The 23,290-nt window shown below is 51.1% G+C and overlaps 2 protein-coding genes across 3 annotated transcripts in view; both read right to left on the bottom strand.

Annotated features, from left to right (window-relative positions):
- The window catches only part of TINAGL1 (tubulointerstitial nephritis antigen like 1), a 181,908-nt gene that overhangs the window by 698 nt on the left and 157,920 nt on the right, over window positions 1-23,290 (bottom strand). The window lies entirely within an intron of this gene.
- KHDRBS1 (KH RNA binding domain containing, signal transduction associated 1) lies at window positions 401-22,642 on the bottom strand. 2 transcript variants are annotated; one of them, XM_066982637.1, is made up of 11 exons: window positions 22,193-22,642; window positions 15,914-16,041; window positions 15,225-15,341; window positions 14,018-14,164; window positions 11,912-12,048; window positions 10,794-11,007; window positions 9,829-9,896; window positions 9,462-9,520; window positions 4,833-7,103; window positions 4,273-4,334; window positions 401-2,942 (listed from the first exon to the last, which is right to left on the bottom strand). In XM_066982637.1, the coding sequence occupies exons 1-9, from the start codon at window positions 22,560-22,562 to the stop codon at window positions 7,006-7,008; spliced, it is 1,338 nt and encodes a 445-aa protein (XP_066838738.1). In that variant the 5' UTR covers window positions 22,563-22,642; the 3' UTR covers window positions 401-2,942; window positions 4,273-4,334; window positions 4,833-7,005. The 2 variants fall into 2 exon arrangements, with proteins under 2 accessions (XP_066838738.1, XP_066838737.1); XM_066982636.1 differs by having other exon boundaries at window positions 4,273-7,103.

Raw genomic sequence — 23,290 nt, 5'->3', positions numbered from 1 at the left:
CCGCCCCCTCGCTCCTGGCGGCCCGGCCGCGGGTTCGATCCCCGGCACCGGTTCGCTCCCCGCCGCGGCCCCCCCCCGGGGCAGCCCCCCCCGTCCCCCCGTCCGGGTCCCGGGAGCTGCCGCCACCCCCGCCCTCTCGCCCCAGCCCTGTCCGCCTGCATTACAGGCGTTGGCGGCTGTATCCTCATTTTCCTTCCGGTTCTCGGCGCACCCAGCTTGCACCCCAGAGGCTTGCACCCAAGGCATGCACGGCCCCAGCCCCCCTGCGCTGCTCTGCGGGGGGGAAGCGAGCACCCTGCGCCCTCCCCGGCATCACCCCGGGGACCGAGAGCCCCACAGCACATCTTCAGCTCGACACCACCTCTGCGGCAGGAAGGGAAACAACAGAACGCCTCACACGTTTGAAAGCCAAAAAAGCCAACGTTAGGCCTTTATTGTAAGGGATGAGTAATCATTTCCAACATCTGCTCAACACTTCTTGCTAAATAGCAGCCGTGCGAGAGCTCGCCAGTTTCCTATACAAGTTATTTTAATGCTGTGATTCACCTTGATCAGTCTTCACCACCTTTACCAACCACTTGCTGTATTTTTCATTGAATTCCTCGACTCGTGGGCGTTTGATGCTTCAGTGCAGATGGAGCGTTACACAATGGGGAGAGCCACCCCTGCCTAGGCTGGCGGCAGAGCCACTGCTGAAGTTAATGAACTTTCACAGGACCAATCTTCTGTTCTTTACTGGGTTTGGAACCTATGCTGTGCAGAGCCATCAAGCCCCGCAGCGTTCAGACGGAGCCGTAACGCCGGCAGGCAGGATGCACCGGCGCCATACTAAAAACAGGTCTGTGTGCACCACGTCTGTGTGCAACACCACGCACACGCCTTTGGTGGCGTTGAGTTGTAAAGCCAGCAGCAGAAGCAGCAGCTTCACTGGAAACCAGCGTCGCAGCCCTCGCGCTCCAGCTTTTGGGGCAGCTGAAGGAGGTCCCGGTGCTCGCCAGCACTCCCAACGAACGCTGGCAGTCCCGTTTCCCAGTCACAGGAAAGCCAACGGCATCTTAACCGTGCTCCTTTATCAGCTCTGACACCAACTCCTCTGAGCCCCATCCCGCTTTGCAAAAGGAGCTGAGTGAGCGTGGAGACAAACATCTCTATCGAAACATATGGCAGCAGCGGAAGGCTCAACTGAGCAGCAGCAGCAAAGGTTTCGGCACTGCGCTCACAGAGCCGAGCTTCCTGAGCACAGAAGAGGAATAATATCTACATTTGAGATGGCAGCTCCCCACGGGCCCTGACTAGCCTGCAGAAATTCCTCCCCCTCAAAGCTTACAAGTGGGGCTCGTGTCCAACATCTCATTCAAGATGTTACGGGTTTATCAATTAAAGCGGGATTTCCCTGAGCCTCGCCTTGCTCCCCAGAAGCACCATATGTACTTGGTTCCTCGCAGCCGAGAGAGGAGCTGTGTGAGCAGCACCTCCTGTTCTCCTGGGCAGCTCCCAGCAGACAGGGCACAGCTGGTCTCTTTTCCTTTAGGGCCGCTCTGAGGGCCTGGCACGGGTGCAGGGATCGCCCTCTGCCCACGTGCTGCTTAGGAGAGCAGCGGTGCGGGGTGAGGAAGGGAAGATGTGCACGTTTAAATTGTTTTTCTTGGCTCTGTCCGTGACAGATGCTCTCATACAAAATTAAAAACTCATTCCGTACAAAAAGAATCATCTGCTCTAACAGCCAAATAGGGAATCCAGCTGTGCTCCGAAATCCAAGCTGGACCCAACTTGCCAAATTTGGACTTTTACAGAGAGCCACATCAAGGCAGGCTTTTAGCCTTACTGAAAACACGGTATTTTAAGTTTAAAAAATAGTAAGTTATAAAATAAAGCTAATAGTCATTTGCTTTATCTAACAATCTAAAGAGCAACTTGAAACCAGGGGTAAGGAACGGGCACAGTAGGACAGCATCCTTCCAGGGCAAGCTGCTCGGGACACCTCTGCAATAGCAGGCAGAGCATTTTCCTGGGAGCTCAGGTTCACACTCCTGCTGCTGACCAAGATGCTGGCTGCGAACCACTGCACGTGGCGAGACCCCACGGAAGAAGTGGGAAGAAGTCTGGGGTTGTATCAGAGGCAAGCGGGGCCAGCCTGACCAGTTATACCCCCGGCTGAGGAAGCAGCAGCCCCCCAGAGCAAGGGCCAGAGAGGGTGGGACTGCTGAGGCAGGGGGTGCTCTGCAGCAAGAGGAGGTTTCCGGAGCCAAGCTCCCCTCGGGAAGAGCAGTACTGCTGGGAAGCACTTCCACGGAGGAGACGTGACTGTGTTGTACATCGCACTGTACAGTACCATGCATAACGGGGGCTTTTACTGTTCATGGCATTTACCACAGTCCTACAAATAACGAGATGTGAATTAGTTCTTTGGGCAAAGCAGGAGACCAAAGCTCACCTGCACGTGTCTGCCCACGGCCAGCAGAATGCCCCCTCCAGTGTCAGCGTAAAGGGAGGTTGTCTGGGTGACTCAGACTTCAGCACTCGGAGGAATCTCTACCCCTCACGTATTTCAGCGAGTCCTGCATCACCCCCGGAATGTCTGGCTAATTAGAGCATCTCTGAGACACACATCCGATGCTGATGGCTATTTTGGGATCTCGAATTAGATTTTGCAGACTCTAGGCTAAAATCTGAATGTAGTAATGCTTTGAGAGGGAGGAAGATATCTGGTGCAGGGCATGTTTTTGAAATATTTTTAGCATATACAGTTATTTTCAATATATTAAGATTTACATTCCTCCATAACATTCAATTTTTTCCACATAAACATGCAACAAATGCAACGCATAAGCAAACTGTATTACTCCAAAGGCAGTGTCACAAGATCCACGTCTACTGGTAAAAAACTGCATCATAATAGATGATCTCTATCAAGTCTTTTCCACTTGATATAAAAGTTGTGCCTATTAAGAAAGAAATGGGAAAGATTGGTACAACGCTATATAAATTGATGTTCCAGTTACATTGTAAGCGAAGGTGCATTGCACAAACAGGCCACAGAAATTCAGACATGTTATGATTTCCCCTAACAAAATTATGGATCAATTTTCAAGTTAAAGTCAAAGAATTGAGGATAATTTCACTCCCTTATTTCCACGTATTACCATTTTTTTGATCCTAATACTCTTAAGAGAAGCTCATTTGGTACCTTTACATTTCCACATAAAAAAAGACTTACGTCCTTATATCCTACACTCAGGGCTTTTCACGGTGGTCTTTGAAGTCATTAGACTCCAGCGATACAAAGGTTTGTGTCTTTGTTCTTTTATTTACGGAGCTCAGACTTGCAGCGGTCTCGAGAGGACCGGATCAGCTGTCCCCACAGGCAACGCTCAGGGCCGCTGCCTTCGGGCCGGAGGGAGCCGTGCCCTTGCAGCACCAGACGGTCACTCCTCCGACGCGCGATGCTGGGGGACCGACATCCCCAACCAAGGTACCACTCGGTTTGCGAGCGTGCGCACGCATTTATTAAGGTATTTAGGGGAGAAAGCAAGTCACTGCGGCCACAGCAGCCACCAGAGGGAGCCCCGCCACCACGGGTGCTGACCAGCACCAGCTCCCAAAGGTGCTGGGGCTTCCTCACCCCCCGGGGGCTCAGGGCGTCCACTCCCCGCAGGGCTCCGAGCTAGAGTTATCCCGGTGAGGCGCGGAGGACCACTGGCCCAGCGGTCTGACAGCTATACTGGACTAAAAGCCATGAAACAGCAGCCAGATCACGTTTCAGAGTCCGCCACGGCAGCGTGGAAGGGACAGAACTAGCAAGGCCTAATTGGGCTACCTGCAGTGCGTAATTTTAACGCATTATAGGATCCTGCAGGAATTCCTCCTGAACCGTTCCTTAGGCTGCTCTGTTCCTAGAGCACAGGGTTACAACAAATTTAACGCCACCTTGCTGCCGAGAGCATTCAGACGAAAGCCAGCAGCTCAGTCAGGAACCAGCTCCCAGAAATACATCTCCTCACCACATTTCCCCCTCCCCTCAAATCCACTTAAACCTCCTTCTCCACGGGACCTCGGTGGGAGAGCTGTAAGCGGGTGCACACTGAAGCCTCCTCCACACCGTGACCTCTGCGAGAGCGGCAGTCATGTAACTGGCCTTTCGCGAGAGAAATTTATTTGTGGGTCTATGAGGAATGGCTCCGATTTAGCAGCTCAGATGGTGCCGCCCCCGCCTCCCACACAGAACATGTTAGCAGCTTGCAACGGGTTGCAAAAATAAACAGACAAACTTACCCACTTCGTGTTGCCCCTGCTCATCGTCCCCCAAGCGATTCACAGCGATGCACTCTTGACTCCTGCAAATTGAAGACATTTGTGAGCCTCCTTAATGTAAGCACAAGTCAAAAGAAAAGATTCCTGCATGCAATTACACAGGAAGGAAAACATGCAACTTAAGCTGAGCTTTGAACATTTCACAGTAAGTATCAATACTGGGGTCTAAAAAGGGCCATCATTTTACATTTTTAAATAACTGAGCAGAATTCTTTTTTTTGGCAGTAGCAGGACTATCTATATTCGTTCTCATTTTACATCTTTTGATATTTAAGCTTGCCGATTCCTTTTTGCCCACATTACATTACAGTGCATTTTCAAAGGGCACAGTATTAAAGTTATCGCTAATTTATGCAGAAGCATGTGGTTGTTTTTTTTAAATGTTTATTTTAAACATTTTTTTTTCAAATTTTTACATTAAAATTAACATTTGAAGAATTGTTTCAATAAAGTTTATGCAAGTTGCCGTCACAGTTTATGTAAAAGAGAAATGTGCTATTAAAATCAGACATTTAGGTTACCTTTTGGGTTTTGCGATGCATGTTAGCTTTACACATCCTGATTCTCCTGCGATAATTTTCCTTTAAAAGGGGGGCATAGGGTGATCTTTTCATCAAGCAAGACATTATGCCCTGAAAGCTGACTCCAAACCATTGTTGAAAATTCAGTTATTTGCACTTTAATAACAATCTACAAATACAACTTTTTGTTTTAAAGTATTCCCCTCAGTCATGCACTGCTGCAAGCAGTTTGTTTCCTACTGCTCTATTTTTCACCCCCGAGCAGTTTAGTTCTCTCCCCCTAGAACGCCAGATTCACCTTGCAGTTGGGAAATACAAACCGGTTTTCACGTCTCTCTAAGCAGCAGTTTAAAGTTACAGCTGATGTATACGCAAATACATACACGCCCTGTCAGAAGGATCTGAGGAGCAGCTGCAGCACCCTTCCCAAACAGGGGTAACATTTGGAAGTGGCTTTCCAAGTAAAGGCTACCTTAAAGCAGGAAGGGCAGCATCCTAGCCCAGTGGGTTAGGGCAGTTTATGTGAACAAAGCAAGCTTCCTCCTCCTCCTGGTGGCAGCTAAGCCTCGGAGTTCTCAGCATTCGTTTTGTCACGTTACATTTAATGTTACGCCAGCCATTTCAGACTCAGCCTGGAGCCTGCAGTCTGGCACGCTCTGTGAGGCCACCTGAAACCTGAATCTTTAATTCAGTGGAGCTCCATGAACACTTTCCAGCCAGATTTCTGCAATAGCCTAGGATCAAACTGCTTTCAAGAACTTCCAGGGGGTGAAAAACAATTTTTTTTGTCCTTTTTCTTTTTTAAATTAAGCTCATTCAGTGAGCTCGATAAACTTTTTGTAAGAATTGCAAAAAAAACCACCATTTTTAGAATGTCTCCATATTTTAAAAAGACAATTAGCTTTAGCATTAATTTAAAATTATTTGAAAAAAATAATAGCTATTTTACTGCTCAACAAAAAAATGACAATTCATCACATTTACTTTGATTAAAAAAGGACTAAACTTTATTGACAAACTGCGGCAGACATTTTGACAAGTTTTAGCTACCTATTTAGGCAGACTTACACATGTAGCATTTAATCTTCAAGAACAGAGTTGGGAGGACAGTGTACAAATCCAATTAGGACTTTAACCTATGTACAACGTGAAAATTTTCCTCATTTTTTTCAGCTGCAGTGTCCCTTTTTATGCAAAGCTAGTGTTGAGATACACTTGAACAAGTCAATGGGATTGCTAATACTGACAGTTTTGTCAGTTTTAAACTTGCACTGTATTATCTGCCCCAAACCCTATAAACATGAGAAGACTGTAATTTTACAGAGTTCAAACCTACTCACTTAGTACTCTGTTTTCTAATATCAAACACCGGGCAATTAGAGCCATGCTTTAATTTGTTTTCCTTTTAAAAGTTCTTCATATCGAACCAAGCTGAGAACCCCTTTACACTGGAAAATCTGCTTCCCAAGCATCTCTCAACACCGCATGTTCGGGGCTAGATTTCAAAACCCACATAAGAAATGTCAATTTTACAAACCTAATTTTTTCTTTTAAGTCAATCACCTTTAAAAAAATGCTATTTAATTTGCTTGAGGATCCTTCGTGTTAAAATTTAAACTTAAGATTCACCAGCAATCTGCTTTTAAGTAAAGTTTGACATCTGAGGTTACTTTTAAACGGTGGCAACTACTACCGTTACATTATGATTTTAATTCTTAAAAACAGCCCTGAATTTTGAAATGTAGCCTACTTTGGGATTCTGCAACTACAACTTTTATGGGTTCCTTAAAACCGAACTTAAAAGGTTAACAAAACCTTAATTTCATAACTGCTAAGCAAGCATGTCACTTTTGAAACTAACATTTTTAACTCAACTTTTTTTTTTTATTAAAAAAGGTACAGTTGTGTTTAGCTAAACAACAAAGAGAGAGAAGCAATCTACACACTTAAAAAAAATTAAAGTCGGTCCTCTAAGTCTATTTAACTCATCTTAAAATACTACGTACAGAAGCCAGAATGCAGGGTGAGGATGGAGTGGGAGAAAAAGGGCCACGAAGAAAAACAGTTAGACAATTACTTGTCTGGTGTGGGTAAAGCAACGGGAATCCTGGGAGATACAAGAATCAGTAACAACTGTTTGCTCATAACTGATATTTTTCCCTCATGTTTGTTTTTAGTAACGTCCGTATGGGTGCTCTCTGTAGGCCCCCTTCACCGGCCTAGCTGGCGGGGCCTTCAGGGAGGGCCTTGTTCCATTCCAGTCATCTTGGCCTGCAGAAAAGAGAGCAATAAATCAGCGGCGGCGGCGCGCTCGGGGCCGGGCGCACGGACGGCGCAGCCGCACCGCCTGGCTCCCGACGCGGGATCCTCTTGGAGCCTGAGCCGAAACACTCCTGGGCTCCCTGCGAGTCGCTCTTCAGAGTAAAGCAGAGAAAAGCCCCTACACAACCCCCCCCCCCCCCCCCCCCGGCTCCACAAAACCTCTTTTTTGCAGCCCATCTTTGGACCAGTATTGGGAAAAGCCACTCGGCCGGGAATCCCCGGGAAGCCCACAGCCCCGGCACCCCCGCTGAGCACAGATTTGGACAAATCCGGTGCCTTTTACGAGTAATTAATTTCAGCAGAGCTGCAGCCAATTCACGGGGTGGCTTTGGCAGCCAGCCTGCCTCCGCCAAGGTCCGGGCAGGCGCAGCCCTCTCGGACGGGCAGCCAGCAGCGCTGTGACCGCGCGGGGACACGGCCGCAGGTAGCGCGCTCCTCCTTGCGAAGCGCCAGCCAGGCAGCTCCCCAGTAATCGTGCCAAAACCAGTAAGTGACTCACACTGCCCTCGGACGGCAGCACATCTGAGGGAACGTGCAGGCAGCCGCCTGCCTTCCGACTGCTGCTTGCTGCTCCTCCTCCACCGTGATGATGGGGAAAATCTGCAGCCGCAGGGAGCGCCGCATCTGCTCGCCCAGGACGGCCAAAACCCTTCTGCCGTGTACAGCTACCACCAAACAGAATGAAGTTCACATCCCGCTGTCCCTGAGCTAGCTCAAGCCCCGGACAAGCACAGCTTTCATTGCAGCTTGTGCCTGCAGCATCGCTATTGGCATGCCTGCCGCTCTCTCCACCGCCCCTTTCGTGAGAGCGAGCGCCCAGACCCCGGAGGATGGCCGACCGCTGCTCCTGCTGCCACGGAGCACGTTCTGTTCTTCTCAAAACCGTCTCCAGCCCGGCTCAACAATTTATTCTTCTAATTTTGTTTTCATGAAAGCAGAAACCAAAGGAAATTACTGTGGATAAACAGATTAACTGTGGCAACTTCATGCCAAGTGTACAATGAGCATTTTGGCCTTCCTACCCCAGACAACAACACCGCTCTCCTACCAAGCAGGAGGCACAAAAGCCTCTTTGTGCTGCGTGACTAACACAGGCAACAACCCAAGCCATTTAAGAGCCATTCTGCACAGAGGCACGAAAGATACCCACCATTACTGACAGCAGCTGTCTATTCAAATTCGTCTTAGCCTGGAAAAGCAGCCCTGATTAGGAACCCGAATTTGCACTCGCAGCTTAAGCCCAGAGCACACCCAGAGGCAGGTCTGTCTCTGCTCCTCGCTGGGAGCAGGAGATGCCACAACCGGGGCGGGGGATTCCCTGTCTCCCCAGAAGCCCCTCCAGGTCGGTCATTATCATCGGCATCTCGGTTCACTCACACCTTCAGGCAACCGACGCTCTGCTGCAGGGACTGCTTTCAACACGGCGCATTTCCGTGCCACTAAGCAGCTTGCTGTAGGGCTTGTGTAACTGTTTACATTTCAGCTTGCTTCCAGAGAAAGGAAAGTGAATCTTACTCATTGCCACATGCAGATGTCATTCATGAGCTGGGATAACTGGACTAGTTTAAAAAAAACCCGATGCAGTCACCCAATGCTTTACTGCCAGCACCTCACATAGAAGGCCCGTGGCTTTCGGCAGTGGGTGATTTACACAGCTGTGGCCAAATCGGTCGTCCGCACTCCTGAGCCTAACCTACATTGGTAGCCTTAGGTAATTTAAATTAGCCGAACTTCATAAACTATTTTCTAGTCATATTGACCAAGATTGTTCTACCTAATCAAAGGGAGGCCTTAAAATGACATTTAAATCCATTTTTTGAGCAAATGTGTAGTGCAGAGCCGGTGTCAGCTGGAAGGTTTTTGAGGATAAGGAAGCAGATGGAGCCATGCACTCATGCAGCTCAACAAAATATAATCCATGAAACCAGACTGCAGCAAAAGTAGTGCTGGGGGTGGAAATCCATAGCTCTTAAAATACTTTAAAGCTACAAGGAAAGTAAAAGATACTTCCATATTTAAAAATGGAAGTTTTCATCACCTTTGAGACAACTGAGCTAGATAAGAATCTAAAAACCACAGAATGCCTTCAGTTGTTCTGACCTGGGAAATCTGTAGGGTATAAATATTCTGCCATGAAAACTACCTGAGGTCCTCCTCAGCATCAGAAATTTCTGCTCAGAGTGTGGAGTGGCACTGGAAAACAGCTGACCGACTGCAAGCAATTCCCAGCTACGTACAGCTGCTACAGGCAATTCCCAACTATGTGCGGCCCCTTCCCTGTCAAGAGAACAGTATCCCCAGACATACCATAAGCTTCATAGGTTTCCTGTGCCTCCCCGTGTCCATAATCATAGTATTCTGTGTCCCTGGAAGAGTAATTACGTTGGTTACACACAGCGCTGAAATCGTACTCTAACCTGACACAACTTGCACAAACGCTTGAACAGCACAGATGCCCAATGTTGCTCACGGCTGTGGTGTGTGTTCGCTGCTTTTACAGATTTGTCAAGCACACTGGGGCACTCCCAAAAGTTATTTCCCAGGGACTCCTGGTTTACAGCAGAACAGGGCACTTTCCCTACAGCTCAAACTCAGAAACAAGTGTTTCCATTCCCTTAAAAGAAAGGAAAAAAAGATCATGCACAATTTTCTCCGTAACAGACAGGTGACTTACCCTTGGCCCTGGCTGTAGTACCCTTCGTACCCCTCATAGCTCTGGTCTGCATATGCATCATCATAGCCCTGAAATGGAGGATGACATAAGTGGCATTAATGGAAAGAAGGAAGGTTAACGACCGACCGAGGGTGGCGGCAGAAATGAATTCAGGCTGCAGCAGTTTTCAGAGAAGCCTCTGAGTCCCTGCCTGCCACAGGGAAGGGGCTCCATCACAGAACACGTGGGCAGCTAAAAACTGCTTGTGTCCTGTGGCTCGCGAGGAATGAACCACACTAATATTTACAATGGATCTGAGAGTTATTTACATGTCCAAGGCTGCAGCTGTCTGCAGTACAAGTCCTCGTGTGTCACGAGGACTCTGCGTTATCCAGATTTACAGGTAGACAACCACCGATCTATTATGATTGGCTTCAGGAGTTTCACTGGGAGGAGAAGCAGAATTTTCAGAAGTTGCCACATTTATGTTGGTTCCCCAAAATGCTGCTGTGCATCAAAACCAGCGTTCTTGTTTTCCATTTAGAATATCAAGAGCAAAGATGCTAAGATAAGCTTGGCAAGAGGGTGGTGCTTGGGTATATGACCTGAAGCCTCATTATGCTCATTCACATGTTTACTTTAAGGATTTTATGGGCTGCAAAAAAAGCTTTGGTGCTCCCTGTTGAAAGAATTCTCTTGCAGAAACTGCGATGCAGTTTTTCTACCATGCAGTGAGTTATGCCAAAGTTCAGCCCTGGGCACATTTCATTTTTATGATAACCCTTTCACCTGAATTCACGATACTAACAGACCCCTCTCTCGAAGACCGAACAGGTAGAGCACGTCACCAGCACCATACCAGTCTGCACTAGGGCTCACTTTGTCAGTGCAATCCCGTGCGTTGTTAGCCTGCATTTAAAGGATGTTAAATATCTAATGCACAACCGGCTAGCTGGAATAAAAAACAGAAGTACGTAGTTTCTTACATATTCCTCATAGGTTTCTGGTGCGGGAGGAGGAGGAAGCGGTATCCTCTGAATGCCGGCTGCACGTGCTCTGGGTGCAGGAGCCCCCCGTACTGCCGGGGGAGGAGGCACTCCGCGGGCTACGGCAGCTCCTCTGGCAATGGCACCCCGCACCGGGGCTCCTCGCACCAGGGCCCCCCGAGGAGGAGGAGGAGGAGGCCCAACACCACGCCCCCTGGAAGGAGATAAAAATGACTGAAGAGCTGTTGCTGTACCGCTCACGTGCTGAATACCGAGGGCAGTGCACGCGCTTCTTACGCCTACTTTAAAACACGAAAGCTTGATAAATAAATCCAGTTACCGTTCTCTAAGCTATGGACTGTCACGAATGAAAGCACGGGAATTAATCCTATATTGCACGGACCGAAAAATGGGATGGAACTGTACTGCGTTACACGTTATACAGATGAAGAAATGAATCTGATGCAGAACTTCTGCCAAGTCATTTCTCAGAGTTGGTTTTAAACAACCCTCTATCACTAATCAGCAAAGACTGCCATACCTCCAGGACTATAAAGATCACTGATGGAATAAGCAGGGACACTTCTGGGATAACCAGTCAGATGAAGCAAAGACTTTCCCCCATGAAATATGTAGTGAAGCCAGAACTACAGTAACAGAGCTTTATCGCCAATTTATCCCAACCCCTTGACAGCAACGACAGAAAAATGCTATGCTGTGACTTTCAAAGGAAGGTCAGTTTAAACTGAAAATGTTTATTCTGCTGCAGGTTGCAGAAGCAAATACAAAACATCTACACATGATTTTGCAGACCATTAAAAAAAAGATTTTCTACCTATTCTTTCAATTTTTGAGTGGTTACTTTATGGAGCTTCTAATTTCAGGCACCAAAAAACAAGACAGAAGACATCCATTGAGCTAGATTACAACTCAGCACATACAAAATATTTGATGTCAGCTTGCTAAAGCAAGCCTGCAGAACAAGGCTAGAAAGCCTTGGTCAAAAGCCAAGATCAAGGCTAACAGCTGATGGACAGGAATAAGCAGCTCGACCTGATCTTGGAGCACCACTCCGAGCAAGACGCAGCATTTCCAGATCCATGTTTTGGGAACGGTACCTTGGAACAGGCGGAGGTGGTGGCGGAGCTGCTCCCCTTCCCCGCACAGGGACTCCTCGGCCACGAGTTGGCTCTGGTACACCGTTCAGGTAGGAGAGCTCCAAGAATTGCTCCTGACAGATATCATCCATCATATCCTAAAGAGGGAAGACAGTCAACTCCAAAGAGCAGCTAACTAGACAGTCCCTGCTCCAGGATATCACAGGCTACCATGCTGGAACAAAAATGACCTAATAGTCCCAAATTAAAACCTGCTGGTTAGTTTTACTGGGATCTTCCCAGCTGGCAGCAGCACACGGCTGCCAGCTTTCTCCAAACCAGCCAAGAGGAACCCGCTCCGCTGACGTCCAGGAGCCGCAGCGCGCACGGCAGCCGCTCCCTGGGCAGAGGACCTTGCTCACAGGAGGGCTGGAGGCATCCCAGGGATGTTGGCGAGATTTATTTGCAAACGTTGGAGGGTTCGGAGGTCAGGCAAGATACACCTCACCTCGAGCATCTTTCAACTGCCATTTAAAGGCAAGTGGCTGGCAGCGAGCCCACGTAACGTAAAACATACTGCCGTGCTCCCGACACACCGGGGAACAGGAGAGGATGCGGCCCGACGAGGAGTAAATGCCAATTTGCAAACGCAGGCTGTCTTCTCACTGCCTCACGAATGCAGTACGTTTCTGCTCCGTGCATTTTTATCACCCCAAGGGATGCAGCTTGAGGATTCGGTGCCAGTCCCTGGTGACCCGCGGGGGTCTTTGCGGCCCACCCCTCCCTGAGCACACACGCAGGCCGGGCCTCGCGCCGCCGGTGTCATCAGAGGGGACCCTCACACTGCCATGGCAACGCCACAAAGCGACAAGCCTCCTACCAGATGTGTCTTCACAGCACCGCTGGCTTCCTTTGTGACTTCTCTGCCAATTTTCACGGGTTTAACATATTGTTTGAAGGCAGCGATAGATAAGGCACTTTAAATAGCAAGGCTGCAGGCTCGCTTTAGCGAGCCGAGGTTTTGTACATCCCAGGGGCTCCTTGAAGATGACCTCTTTCCTTCAGAGGCACTGCACACAGTAATCTCTCCTCCTCTCCGTGTCAGACTCACGGAAACCACTCAGGAACCATATGCTTTTCCACACTTCCCCGCTGCCTGCAGCTCTCGACTTCCACCCGCCCCTCGACCCTGAGGCAGAACACCTGAGCTCGCCCAGCTCCGCACGGCCCCGGGCTCTGCTCAGCTCCCTGCCTGCCACGGCTCTGAATTACAGGCTGAGCTAGCCAGAAGCCAACAGCACAGAGTGCTTCCTTCCCATTTTGTCTTCTTCCTAATTTAGCGAGCAGTACTATCATTTCAATAACGCGTGAGAGACTCCTTCAGGTACCTTGGTTCTCGGAGGCAACGCTCAGCTTTGTCGTATTACATGCTGGCACAAAACCCATGATGCTGAACGTAAAGGTCTTACAAGCTTCACCAGTAGAAGACATCCCCCAAAAGACAACAAATGTCATCTGCATAAACGCCTGACAGGCAAAGAGAGGTTCCTTCACATCATACCCATTTAAAAGCAGCAGAAATACCGACTCAGACGTGTCTCAGAAACTAATCACAACACTAAGTACCCACTACCAAGCCTCCAGGCAGTCACCCTCCTCATCCTCACATCATCCTCCAGAGCAGAGCAAGCACCCCTGTGCATGGAGTTCCTGATCTGACCAGTACAGTTTTGTAGCCAGATTTTGATGCCCCAGTTCCAAATGGGAGGAACCCATCCAAGAAGGCTCTTCCACACCAGATCTAGATAAAATTACTCGCCTGCTAAAACTGACACATGGAGCTAGACAAGCTCTCCACCCACCCATGTCCACATCTAAAACTGGGAAAGAAATACCTACTCCGAGTTTCCTACGCAATTGCCCTGAAGGTGTACTTCCTTCTAATTACGATTAGGGGATTAATACATGACCTCATGCAAGATTAATGGGGCCATCTTAAGCTGCCACACACACACTTACTACTCCAAGCTTCCTCAACTACACCTTTCCTGTACCACAGGCCTTACACTGAGCAAACCTTAACCCATCTTCACCCTTCAATATGAAAAAGAACATCACTATACATACTGGGACAAGGAACTTCTTGACTTCTTCCATGGCATGAGCCATCAGAGCATACGCTTCACAAGGGGGTCCAAAAACTTCAATGAAGACATGCAAATCCATATTTAGATGAGCATATTTAGGATCTCCCCCTTTACGTAGTTCTTCCTCCTAAAACAAAGCATATTAGAGAGTCCTGAAACTAAATAAGCAGCAGCAAAACTACTTTTCTTTTCCCTTTTCCTAAGCCTTAACAGGTAATGTCCGTAAAATCATTTTAGCCATGCCGGTTCATGGATCATGTTAACCTCCTGTGCACATCAATATACAGCTTTACAAAAAAGCCACAAGCAACCTGCAAGTCTGTACCTTCCAGCTTTCTACAGCTGCCTTTTCAGGTGGCTACGGTATCTGTGTTAAACGCAATGATGCCAGCAGCTTTTTTTCCAGAAGATTAAGCACAGGCAAGCGATGTTCTTCCTGTTCTGCACCACCTTTCTGCCTAAGGAGCCCTTTACAGGGAAAGCGAAGCTTAATGCCTCAAACACACCTGCTCTAACTCTGCTCTTTGACACCTGTGTTATTCAGCTGGCTTTATGAAGCTGTAAGCAAGCTAGAAGCACACAAACTTCTCAGTCTGCTAAAGTAGAAGCTGAATTAAGTTAAAGCCCCATTGTTTGTTAGCTCAATTTTAGGAGCAAGCAGGAAGAAAAAAATGTTTCCATTTTTTCTGCTCAAAAAACCTCCCGGCACTTCATGATTCACTAAAGATTACCAGGAACAGACTGCTCCAACGTCTTCAGTGAACCATGAAAATTTACAGATTTCAGAGGGGACATCTGGAAAAGGGAAATGTTTTTTGTTTGTTTTTTTTTTTCCCCAGAGGGAAAACATATTCCTTTAGCAAATGACTTTTCAAGGAGTAGCTAGAATTGGTTCTTACTTTAAAGACCTTGCACTTCACCTTTCCTATAAGCTACCTCTACACCGGAGGTGCCGTATATCACAAAGATGACTGGTTTCTGCAAGTATCGTTTATAAAGAACACATGCATCACACTTCTCCCCCAGCCAGGAATGCTCCCAACAAGCACAGAACGTTTTCAGAAAGGTGACTTCCTATTGCCTTCACTTTCAAATTTCCATCTACAAAATTCTTTGAGGACCTCTACTTGTCACAGCAATGTGCAAGGCGTAACGTATGTGCACGGCTACAAGGGGGGTGCCCTTACCTTTGCTTTATCTCGCATTGAACCCTTCCCAAGCACAGATATCTTAGCACCAGTTTCTTCCTGAAGTCTCTTGATGGTGTTGCCTTGAGGTCCCAAAATCTTTCCAACAAAATTGAACTGTAAATACAAAAAGAAGTTATTTAACTCCTAAACTCAGTAACATTAACGAAAACTTCTGTCAATGTTACGCTGGCTTACAAGAAATTTAGTCACGCCACTTTCTCATCTCACAAAAAAAAAAATCAGACCAAAAAATGCACAGGAAAACTTAAATTCCAGAACATTCTTTCAATGAAAAAAAATGCTCCACCAGAAAAGAGCTAAATTAACTCATGTAAAGTGTTTATTTCTAACTGCTACTCTCCAGTGGTTTTACAGGCAGCAAGCCTTATGAGGTAAATGTGGTCTTAACTGTAAAACAGAGCTCTACACATGGAAGTCTGTTCTAGCAATGAAAGATCACAACTACACATCACCATTTAGCTTTATCCCGAGACATGCTAGAAATGCAATGTATTAGAAATAAGATCCTGCGAGCTTGCATAGGACAAATTCTGTAGCGATTCCAGCGGCACACTGGCATAACTCCTGCTGACACTTTGACAGCTACTATCTCTAACATTCAGCCATAAAATCCATAGAAAATAAGCAAATCACAGAGATTCAGTAAGCTATTTTCTGGCCCTCACCTTGGGGTACTGTTTGACAGGTATCAGAACTCGTTCTTTCAGTTTCATATTCTTGTGAGAAAATAAATCCAGGTAGTTCTCTTCCTCATCCTTCTTTGTTGTTTCACCCTTCTGAATTTTTTCAATTTCTAAACAAGATAAAAATAGGGCTGCTTATATTCCTCAAACAAGCATCATTTTAGAGTTGGAATTGTAACAGGACACACCACCCTCATCCTCTGTCAATATACCAACATTTATGGGGTTTATTTGTACTACTGGAACCTGGGTAGACAGGACATCTTTAGTGCTAGCCCCGCTCCTCTCTTCCTCCCTTCACAGCTAGGGACTCCAGAAGGCCAAAACCAGGACAACGAACAAAAACGAAACAGCAGAGTGCCCTACAAACTGCTTCATCAGTTCAGAGGGACGCTGTAAGCACAGCTCTGAGATCACTTCTGCTGTGCCGTTCCCTCTCAGTTCCCGAACTCGTGCCTGCGCAGCGAGTGCAGCACCCACCTGCAGGCTCCTAAACCTCGGGGGGGCCCAGCCCCACTGCGCACCCCTGCTTTAACGCAGCAGCCGTCAGCAAAGCAGGCGAGTTGCAGCACTCAAGCTGATGTGCTAATTTAAGCTGTAATTTAAATTGTGGTTTCATATATTGACACTACATTTCTGCTAAGTTGAGGACATTCCTAATAAACAGAGGCCCAACTTATTGACATTGTTGAGCTGGGACTGGTTTACTAAATTCTTACAAACTTCACGTGGTTACACGAGTGCACCTTTGTCACCCAGGCAGCTGATGACTTGGTGTAAGCCGTAAGGCTCAGGCACACCCGCCGTACGTATCACAAGTCCCTAACTCGATTCAAGCAGTGTAAGGACAAGCTTTTCTCTGTCAAAGAGAGATTCTGGCGTTTAATTGTACATGGAGTTACGGAGTCTTGGAAGAGCACTGAGGCAGCCTGACCGACCCGCAGGCACCCTGCAGCCCGGGGGGAACTGGGGGAAAGTCCCAATTACCTGCTGGAAGCAGTCATTAAGGTAGGCCAGTTGGGAACTAGTGCTCGGCACCTCCTCACACCTGGCTAGAGGTTAAACTTCCTCGGAGAGATGCCGGGTGACAGTCACCCCGACAGAGAAGAACCCCCAAGCACATTTTGGTCCAACCCCAACACCTGGCCGCACCACGCACGGCCATCCCGAATTACTACTCGGGTACTCAGTGAGTAAGGGCCCTTCCGTAAAAGCCAAACTGCGTCGTTTCAGCAGCAAACCCGAGAGCTATAAATACCTCTTCTCAGTCGAAAGCGCTCTAGATACAACTTCTCACGTCTCGGGGGGAAGAGAGAGACGCTTTCACAAGATTACACGCAGAACTGGATCAGAGCTGCAGGGCAGGTCTGAGGCTGCTTACTCCTTCGCCGGGCGGTAAGGAGGGCAGCTGCGGCGGCCTGCGTCTCCTGCGACTTCTGTCCGTGTCAGGAACGAAGAGCCCGACACTGAGTGCTTGTGTTTAGGGCTTTCGAAGACTGGCAGAGCAGGTACTCGGCATGCCAGCCACCCAGTCGTCTTCCCATATAATGGGAACAGAAATAGGAGCGCTGGGTTTGCCGTCACACCTCTGCCCGGGCAGGCAGGCACAGCCCAGGGGCTGAGCACCGCCGCTGGCACCTTCAGCAGGCCGCAAGGAGGCCCAGCAGCTGGGCGTGCAAGCAAAAAGCCCTGAGAACACGCGGAACGATCAGCACTTGAACTTTTGGGTTACGGGCACCCTCACGCAAACTGTTTTTTAGTTTAGAGATCCAAATATAGATCCTGGGTGTCGCGTTGCATAATTACGAAAAAGGCCTAATTTTTCTTATTCCTACTTGCAACAGCGCTTTGGATCCTTTACAAAGCTGTTACCATGACGCCTCGGTTTAAGAAAATTGCTGGATGTAATCAGCTTTGAAAAAATGGCTTGAATTTTTGCTTTACAAAGAAATGACTTTCTGAAGACAGTACGCAAACAAAACAGAAGTTCAAACACTGTCAAATGGATAGAATAGACAGAGGAGATGGCTGCCTCGGTTCGTTTTACGTACACGTTTTAAAATTTTAGCTATAAAAACACATCAGAGAATCAAGATTTGGAATCTAAGGGTTTAATTGGTGGCCTCTTCACTGATAAAGTGTAGCTTTAGATCCTACAATAGAAATGAGAACGCCTCTCCGATATTGTGCCTCTCCAAAAGCAGTATTTGTGAAAAAGCATCCTGCGTGTTAACAAGAGGCACTTCCTATGCACACACCAAGAATAAAAGCACCCTTAAACTACCTCTCCAGAACCCAACGTGATCAGGTGTCAGCCCCTGGAAACCAGTGAACCCCATTTCACAACAGCCACACAGCAAAACCCACTCTGCCTCGTGCAGCAGCAGCAGCAGCATCTGGGACCCGCTCTGGGAAGGCAGCAAACCCTTAAACATTTGCTGAGGAGTGCCAGATCCACTACTGCTAACTCTTCAAGGGAAACCCAAAACATGAGAGAAGAAAAAAAAACAAAACCCTGGCCCAGAGGGATTACTCCTGGAGTTCTCAGTCAGCGCAGGACCTCGCAGCCCCCTTCATGCCTCCGAACGGGCTCCAAGGCTGCCAGCGGGTGAGGAGGGACCAAAGACACGCGCAACGTGCCCTGCGCGTTACTCCAGCGTTACCCAAACGCGTTCTGGCACGAGCTACGCGGCACGGAGCAGCGCTGGAGGAACTGCTGGGCGGCAGCAGCGTGTCAGACCACTTACTGAGACGAAGGAGAAGCATACGTATACCTTGAGGGGTTAAGCATGCCTCACTGCAGTGCTGATTTTATAAAGCCGTGTCAGAGGTGCAGCAGAAGGTTACCTTCTTGCCACGGGGAATGTCAGCAGGCTGGCGGCATGCGTGGCAGTGGTTCCCAGGACTTCGTGGGGGAGAGTGATTGCATTGTCTCAGAAGAAATCCTAAGGGGTAGGTAAAGGGGGTTGGTAACGCCGCTGCTTCGCAAGGAGGAGGCTAAGCAGCCACAGCGCTACTCCTGATCGCAGCCCAAACATCCTCAGCACTGCCCCGCAAGCCGAGACACCTTCTGTCCATCCCTAACACTGAGAGCATCACCTTCACAGCGTGGTTGTACTGACCCCGCGGCCCCAAAGGAAAACAAAATGAAGAGTTTAGGGGTGGAAGCCTCTGGAAGAGGGCAGGGCCCCACCTCTACGCTACCGCTCCCTACAGGGTCTGATCCCCCAGGGGAGGAGGCAGGGACCTGCTCCTGGGCAGACTGGGCCAGCTGCAAGGTGCCGCAGGGCCGGGCAGCACAGGGGAAGGGGCACGGGGAGGAGAAACATCGCTGAAGCAGGAGGAGAAAGGCCGGAGGTGAGCTGCGAGAGATGGCACAGGCAGCGGAGGCAGAGTCCCGGCAGTGAGAGCACCCAGTGGGGCTGGCGGGGCTCGGCAGGACGAACACTGAGAAATGAGGCAGCACCAGCACGTGGCTTGGCTTGTGACATCGGGGCATGAGTCTAAGGCAGCAGTTGCAGCTCCTCGGGGGGCCTGGGCACACGCTCGGAAATGCAGGGATTGAGGTAACCATCTCCATCTCGGCACCGGCCCCAACTCCACGCCGAGAGAGATCTGCACATCTCGCTGCTTGGGTTTCATACAGCTCCCCGCTGCCCCGTGGCCTCAGCCCATCTCTAGTCCTGCTGCTGGGTCCTCGGGAGCAAGGCCACTGCCCGCCCACCCGGCCTGCCCACGCAGCCTCTTTTCTTCCTAGGAGCACACACAGATGAGACGAACCTGGCACGAGAAGCAGGCAGTCAGCAGGGGATTCTGCTGAGGGCTCCTGCAACGCCTCGCGCTGCCCCCGCTCTCTCCTCTCGTGTGGGGACCTGCTCTCGTCCCCAACCCACTGCTCCCAATCTGCTCCTCAGCACCCCACACCCCTGGGGGCGTTTGATGATCTCTGAGGGTCCCTCCCAACCCCTAACACCGTGATTCTGTGACGTGTAGGGCTGTGGTTAACGCGGGGACCCACGAGGTGCCGGCCAGGCAGAGACGTGCAAGGGGAGCAGAGGTGGCTCCTGTTCTGTTTGCAGCAGAGAAAGCTCAGAGGCAAAACTGCCAGCTCCTTCCAAGGAGAGTTCCTCCGTGACATGAAACAAGCTAAGGTTAACAGGAGAACTCAAAGCCCTACGCCTCGCTAACATCAGGGGGCACCTCCTGCTCTGCGCCTGCCAGAACTCAGCTCCTCCAGCCCTGCCTCCGCAGCACACGGGGGGCACAAGCCAAAGCGAGAAGAAGGGATTTCTTGTTCCTGTGGAAAAGGAAGGTCACGCAGACCCTGAATCACAGGACTCGTATTCCAAGGTGCAAGAAACCCCAGCTCTCAATTCCTGCTCAGGGTGCTGTGTAACAGCCCCCAGCATCTAGCTGCTTGACTGCCTTCTATCACACAGCACATTGTTTGAGAACCGCTATTACATCACTCTGCTGCCCTTCATCTCGCTCCTAAACAATGCTGATTTTTCTTCAGGAATGCTAAATAGTTTTAGAATTACACAAGTATCTCAGGCTGCTTTCGGATCCCGTTTTTAAAGGAGAAGGCTCGGTGTCAGTGCAGACCTCCTGCGGGGTTCTCCCTCCAGAGAGCAGGCAGGAGGAGCAGCCTGCATTCCCGAAAAGGGGCTGGGATAGGAAGATGGCTGACATTCAGTAACCAGCCTTTTTCTGTGTGTGTGTGTCTGAAAATCATTTTACTTAAGTTGTGCTACACGTACGCACTACAAGCTTTGGCCCAGACCTAAATTCCAGAGTAAGCTTCAGGGCAGTTTCTCCAGCGTGACATCCCCAGAGGCTGCCACGGCAGTAGAGAAATCCTGAGCAATCCGGGCGAGCTGGGGAGCAGCTGGTCATCTGCACGAGTCACTTGCCTAAAAGCTCAGGCTTATTTCAGGTTTTTCTTTTACCAGCTTCTTGCTCTGATTGCCCTGAGTTCGGACTGCTGGTGGATGCTCCTAACGGACAGCAACATCCAAAATACCCAAAGCAAGCGGGAAGCATCTGGAGTTCTTCCAAAGATCAATGTTAAGTCTCACAAAGCAGCAGTCTACTATCAGCAAATTTTAAATTAATGAAAAAAAACCCTCATAAATGCTGGTTGCACTGCTCTGTGAAGGAAGCTTCGCTACGGGGCCGCGCGCTGCTCTTTGTGCGGGAATCAGCAAACTCCTCTGGCTGCGCTGGAGGCATTATCGCTGAGCTGCCGAGCATCAGCTGGCTGAGGGGTTTTATTAATGAAAAACCTTAAATTGATAGCAAATCAGCTTACAGAACTGATCGAATTAGACCAAGATGTCCACAAACGATGCCAAGCTCCCCATGCCGATGCACCTCAGTCACTTGCACAAAGGGAGAGGGCAGTTCTGAAGAATTACTCCCCGTGTCACAGGAGGAGCGAATAAAGCCCCTCGTGCTGCAATGACTACGGCAACACCCAACGTTTTAAAGCCCTGAACGAGCCCATTTCAAAGCAGAACGATAAACGGCAGGGAGCTGAGCGCTCTGCTCATCCGCAGGCTAAACCTGCGTCCGCCCTCGTGCCGGCTGCCTCCCGGCTCCGCACCACGCACGCGTTAAGTGCTGAGTGGCACCGAACGCTGCCGCTTGCTCCAATTTTTAAGCTGACTTACGGGGTCTGGAGGCAGCTGAGCCTACCCGATACGGCCACCGAGTGCGGGAGCAGCAGCTGCACGGTGGGGATGGGGAGAAGTCAGAGCCGCCTGGCGATTGCACAGCGGTGGGGAATGAGAAGGCCGGTCGGGGCACGGAACAAAGACTGCCACTGCCATCCCCTAGTTCGGCTCACCGGCAGCACGGAACGAGCTCTAACCCAGATTGCCCGAGGGGAAAATGGGAGGGCTCACAACCCGCGCCCCGCAGGGACCCAAGCGGCCGCTACGCGGAGAGCCCCGCAGCTCCCCGTCCTCCTGGGGCCCCTCTCCCCCGGGGAAGCGAAGGGCCGGCCCCGCCGCGCTCCGAACCTCCCCCCCCCCTCCCCGCCGCCTCTGGGCTCGACCCACGCCGGCGCACCGCGGGCTGCACCGGGGCGAACCGAGCCCCCCAGCACCGGGCTGCTCCAACCCGCGCCTCCGGGGGGGGCAGCGGGCCGAGCACGGGCGGGCCCCGCCGCCCCCCCTCCGCCCCCCCGGGAGCTGCCCGGCCTCCCCCCCCGCCGCCCCCTGCCCCGCCGAGCGCCGGGGGTCCCGTCCGGCCCGGTACCTGCGGTGAGGAGCTGCATGGCGTGCGTGAAGGACGGGTCGAGGCTGTCCTTCTCGGCCATCAGCTCGGGCAGGTACTTGTTCTCGGGCTCCAGCTTCCCGCCGGCCCCGGGCAGCAGCGGGGTGGGGGCGGCGGCGGAGGAGGAGGAGGAGGAGGAGGAGGAGGCGGCGGCGGGGCCCTGAGCGGCCGAGGCCGTGCCCGCGGCGCTGGGCGGGAGCAGCGGCGGCGGCGGCTGCGCCCCGGAGCCGGCCCCGCGGCTTCCCCCGCCCCGGGGCGGCCGCCGCGGAGGGGCTGAGCCTTGCCGGGCACCGCCGCCGCCGGGCCCCGGGCCCCGGCCCATGCGGGCGGCGGGGTCGTCGCGGCGCTGCATGGGGGGGGCGGGGCGAGCCGGGCCGGGCCGGGCCGAGCGGAGCGGCGCTGCCACACCGTCCGCCGCGGCGCCACGGCCGGAAGTGAGCGGCCGGAAGTACCGCCCCCTCGGTTACCCCCCCCAGCTCCCGCGCGACCACCCCGCGCGCCTCCGCGCCTGCGCAGGGCGCCGGCCTCGCGGCGCGCCTCCCCCCTCCCCGCACCACCCCTCACGGGGCGCGCGTGCGCAGAGAGAGGGTGGCGGGGAAAGAGCGGAGCGCGCGCATGCGCAGTGCCGGGGCCGTGAGGGGGGGAAAGAGCTGCGTGTGGGGAAGGGAGCGCGGCGCTCTCGGCTTCGACTGCGCACGCGCAGCGCTGGAGGCGCGACATTAGTCCTGGGGCGGCGCGAGAATTGTCCCAGGTGACCTCAACGCGCGTGCGCACAGGCTGTGGCGCCGGGGGGGGAAGCGGCTGCGCGCATGCGCAGTTGGCTGCCCGCGCGGGGACGGCGCTGAGGTGCGAGGCGGTGGGGCCGTGCCCTGAGGGGGCCCTGGGGGGGTCTGAGGGGCTCTGAGGGGGCCTTAGGGAGCCTTAGGGAGCTCTGAGGCCCAGGGAAGCAGCCCTGATCGTTTTCCCACTGAGGGTGCCCGCCCCCACGCAGGGGGTGTCTGTGCGGGGTTCCGTTACCGCGGTTTTGGTTTTACGTTCATGGCCCAAAGCCACGGCCTTTATGGCCGGTGAAACCACGCG

This window comes from Anser cygnoides, chromosome 24 (assembly GCF_040182565.1).
Source record: "Anser cygnoides isolate HZ-2024a breed goose chromosome 24, Taihu_goose_T2T_genome, whole genome shotgun sequence".
Lineage (NCBI taxonomy): Eukaryota > Metazoa > Chordata > Aves > Anseriformes > Anatidae > Anser > Anser cygnoides.
This window is presented reverse-complemented; position numbering and strand designations above follow the sequence as displayed.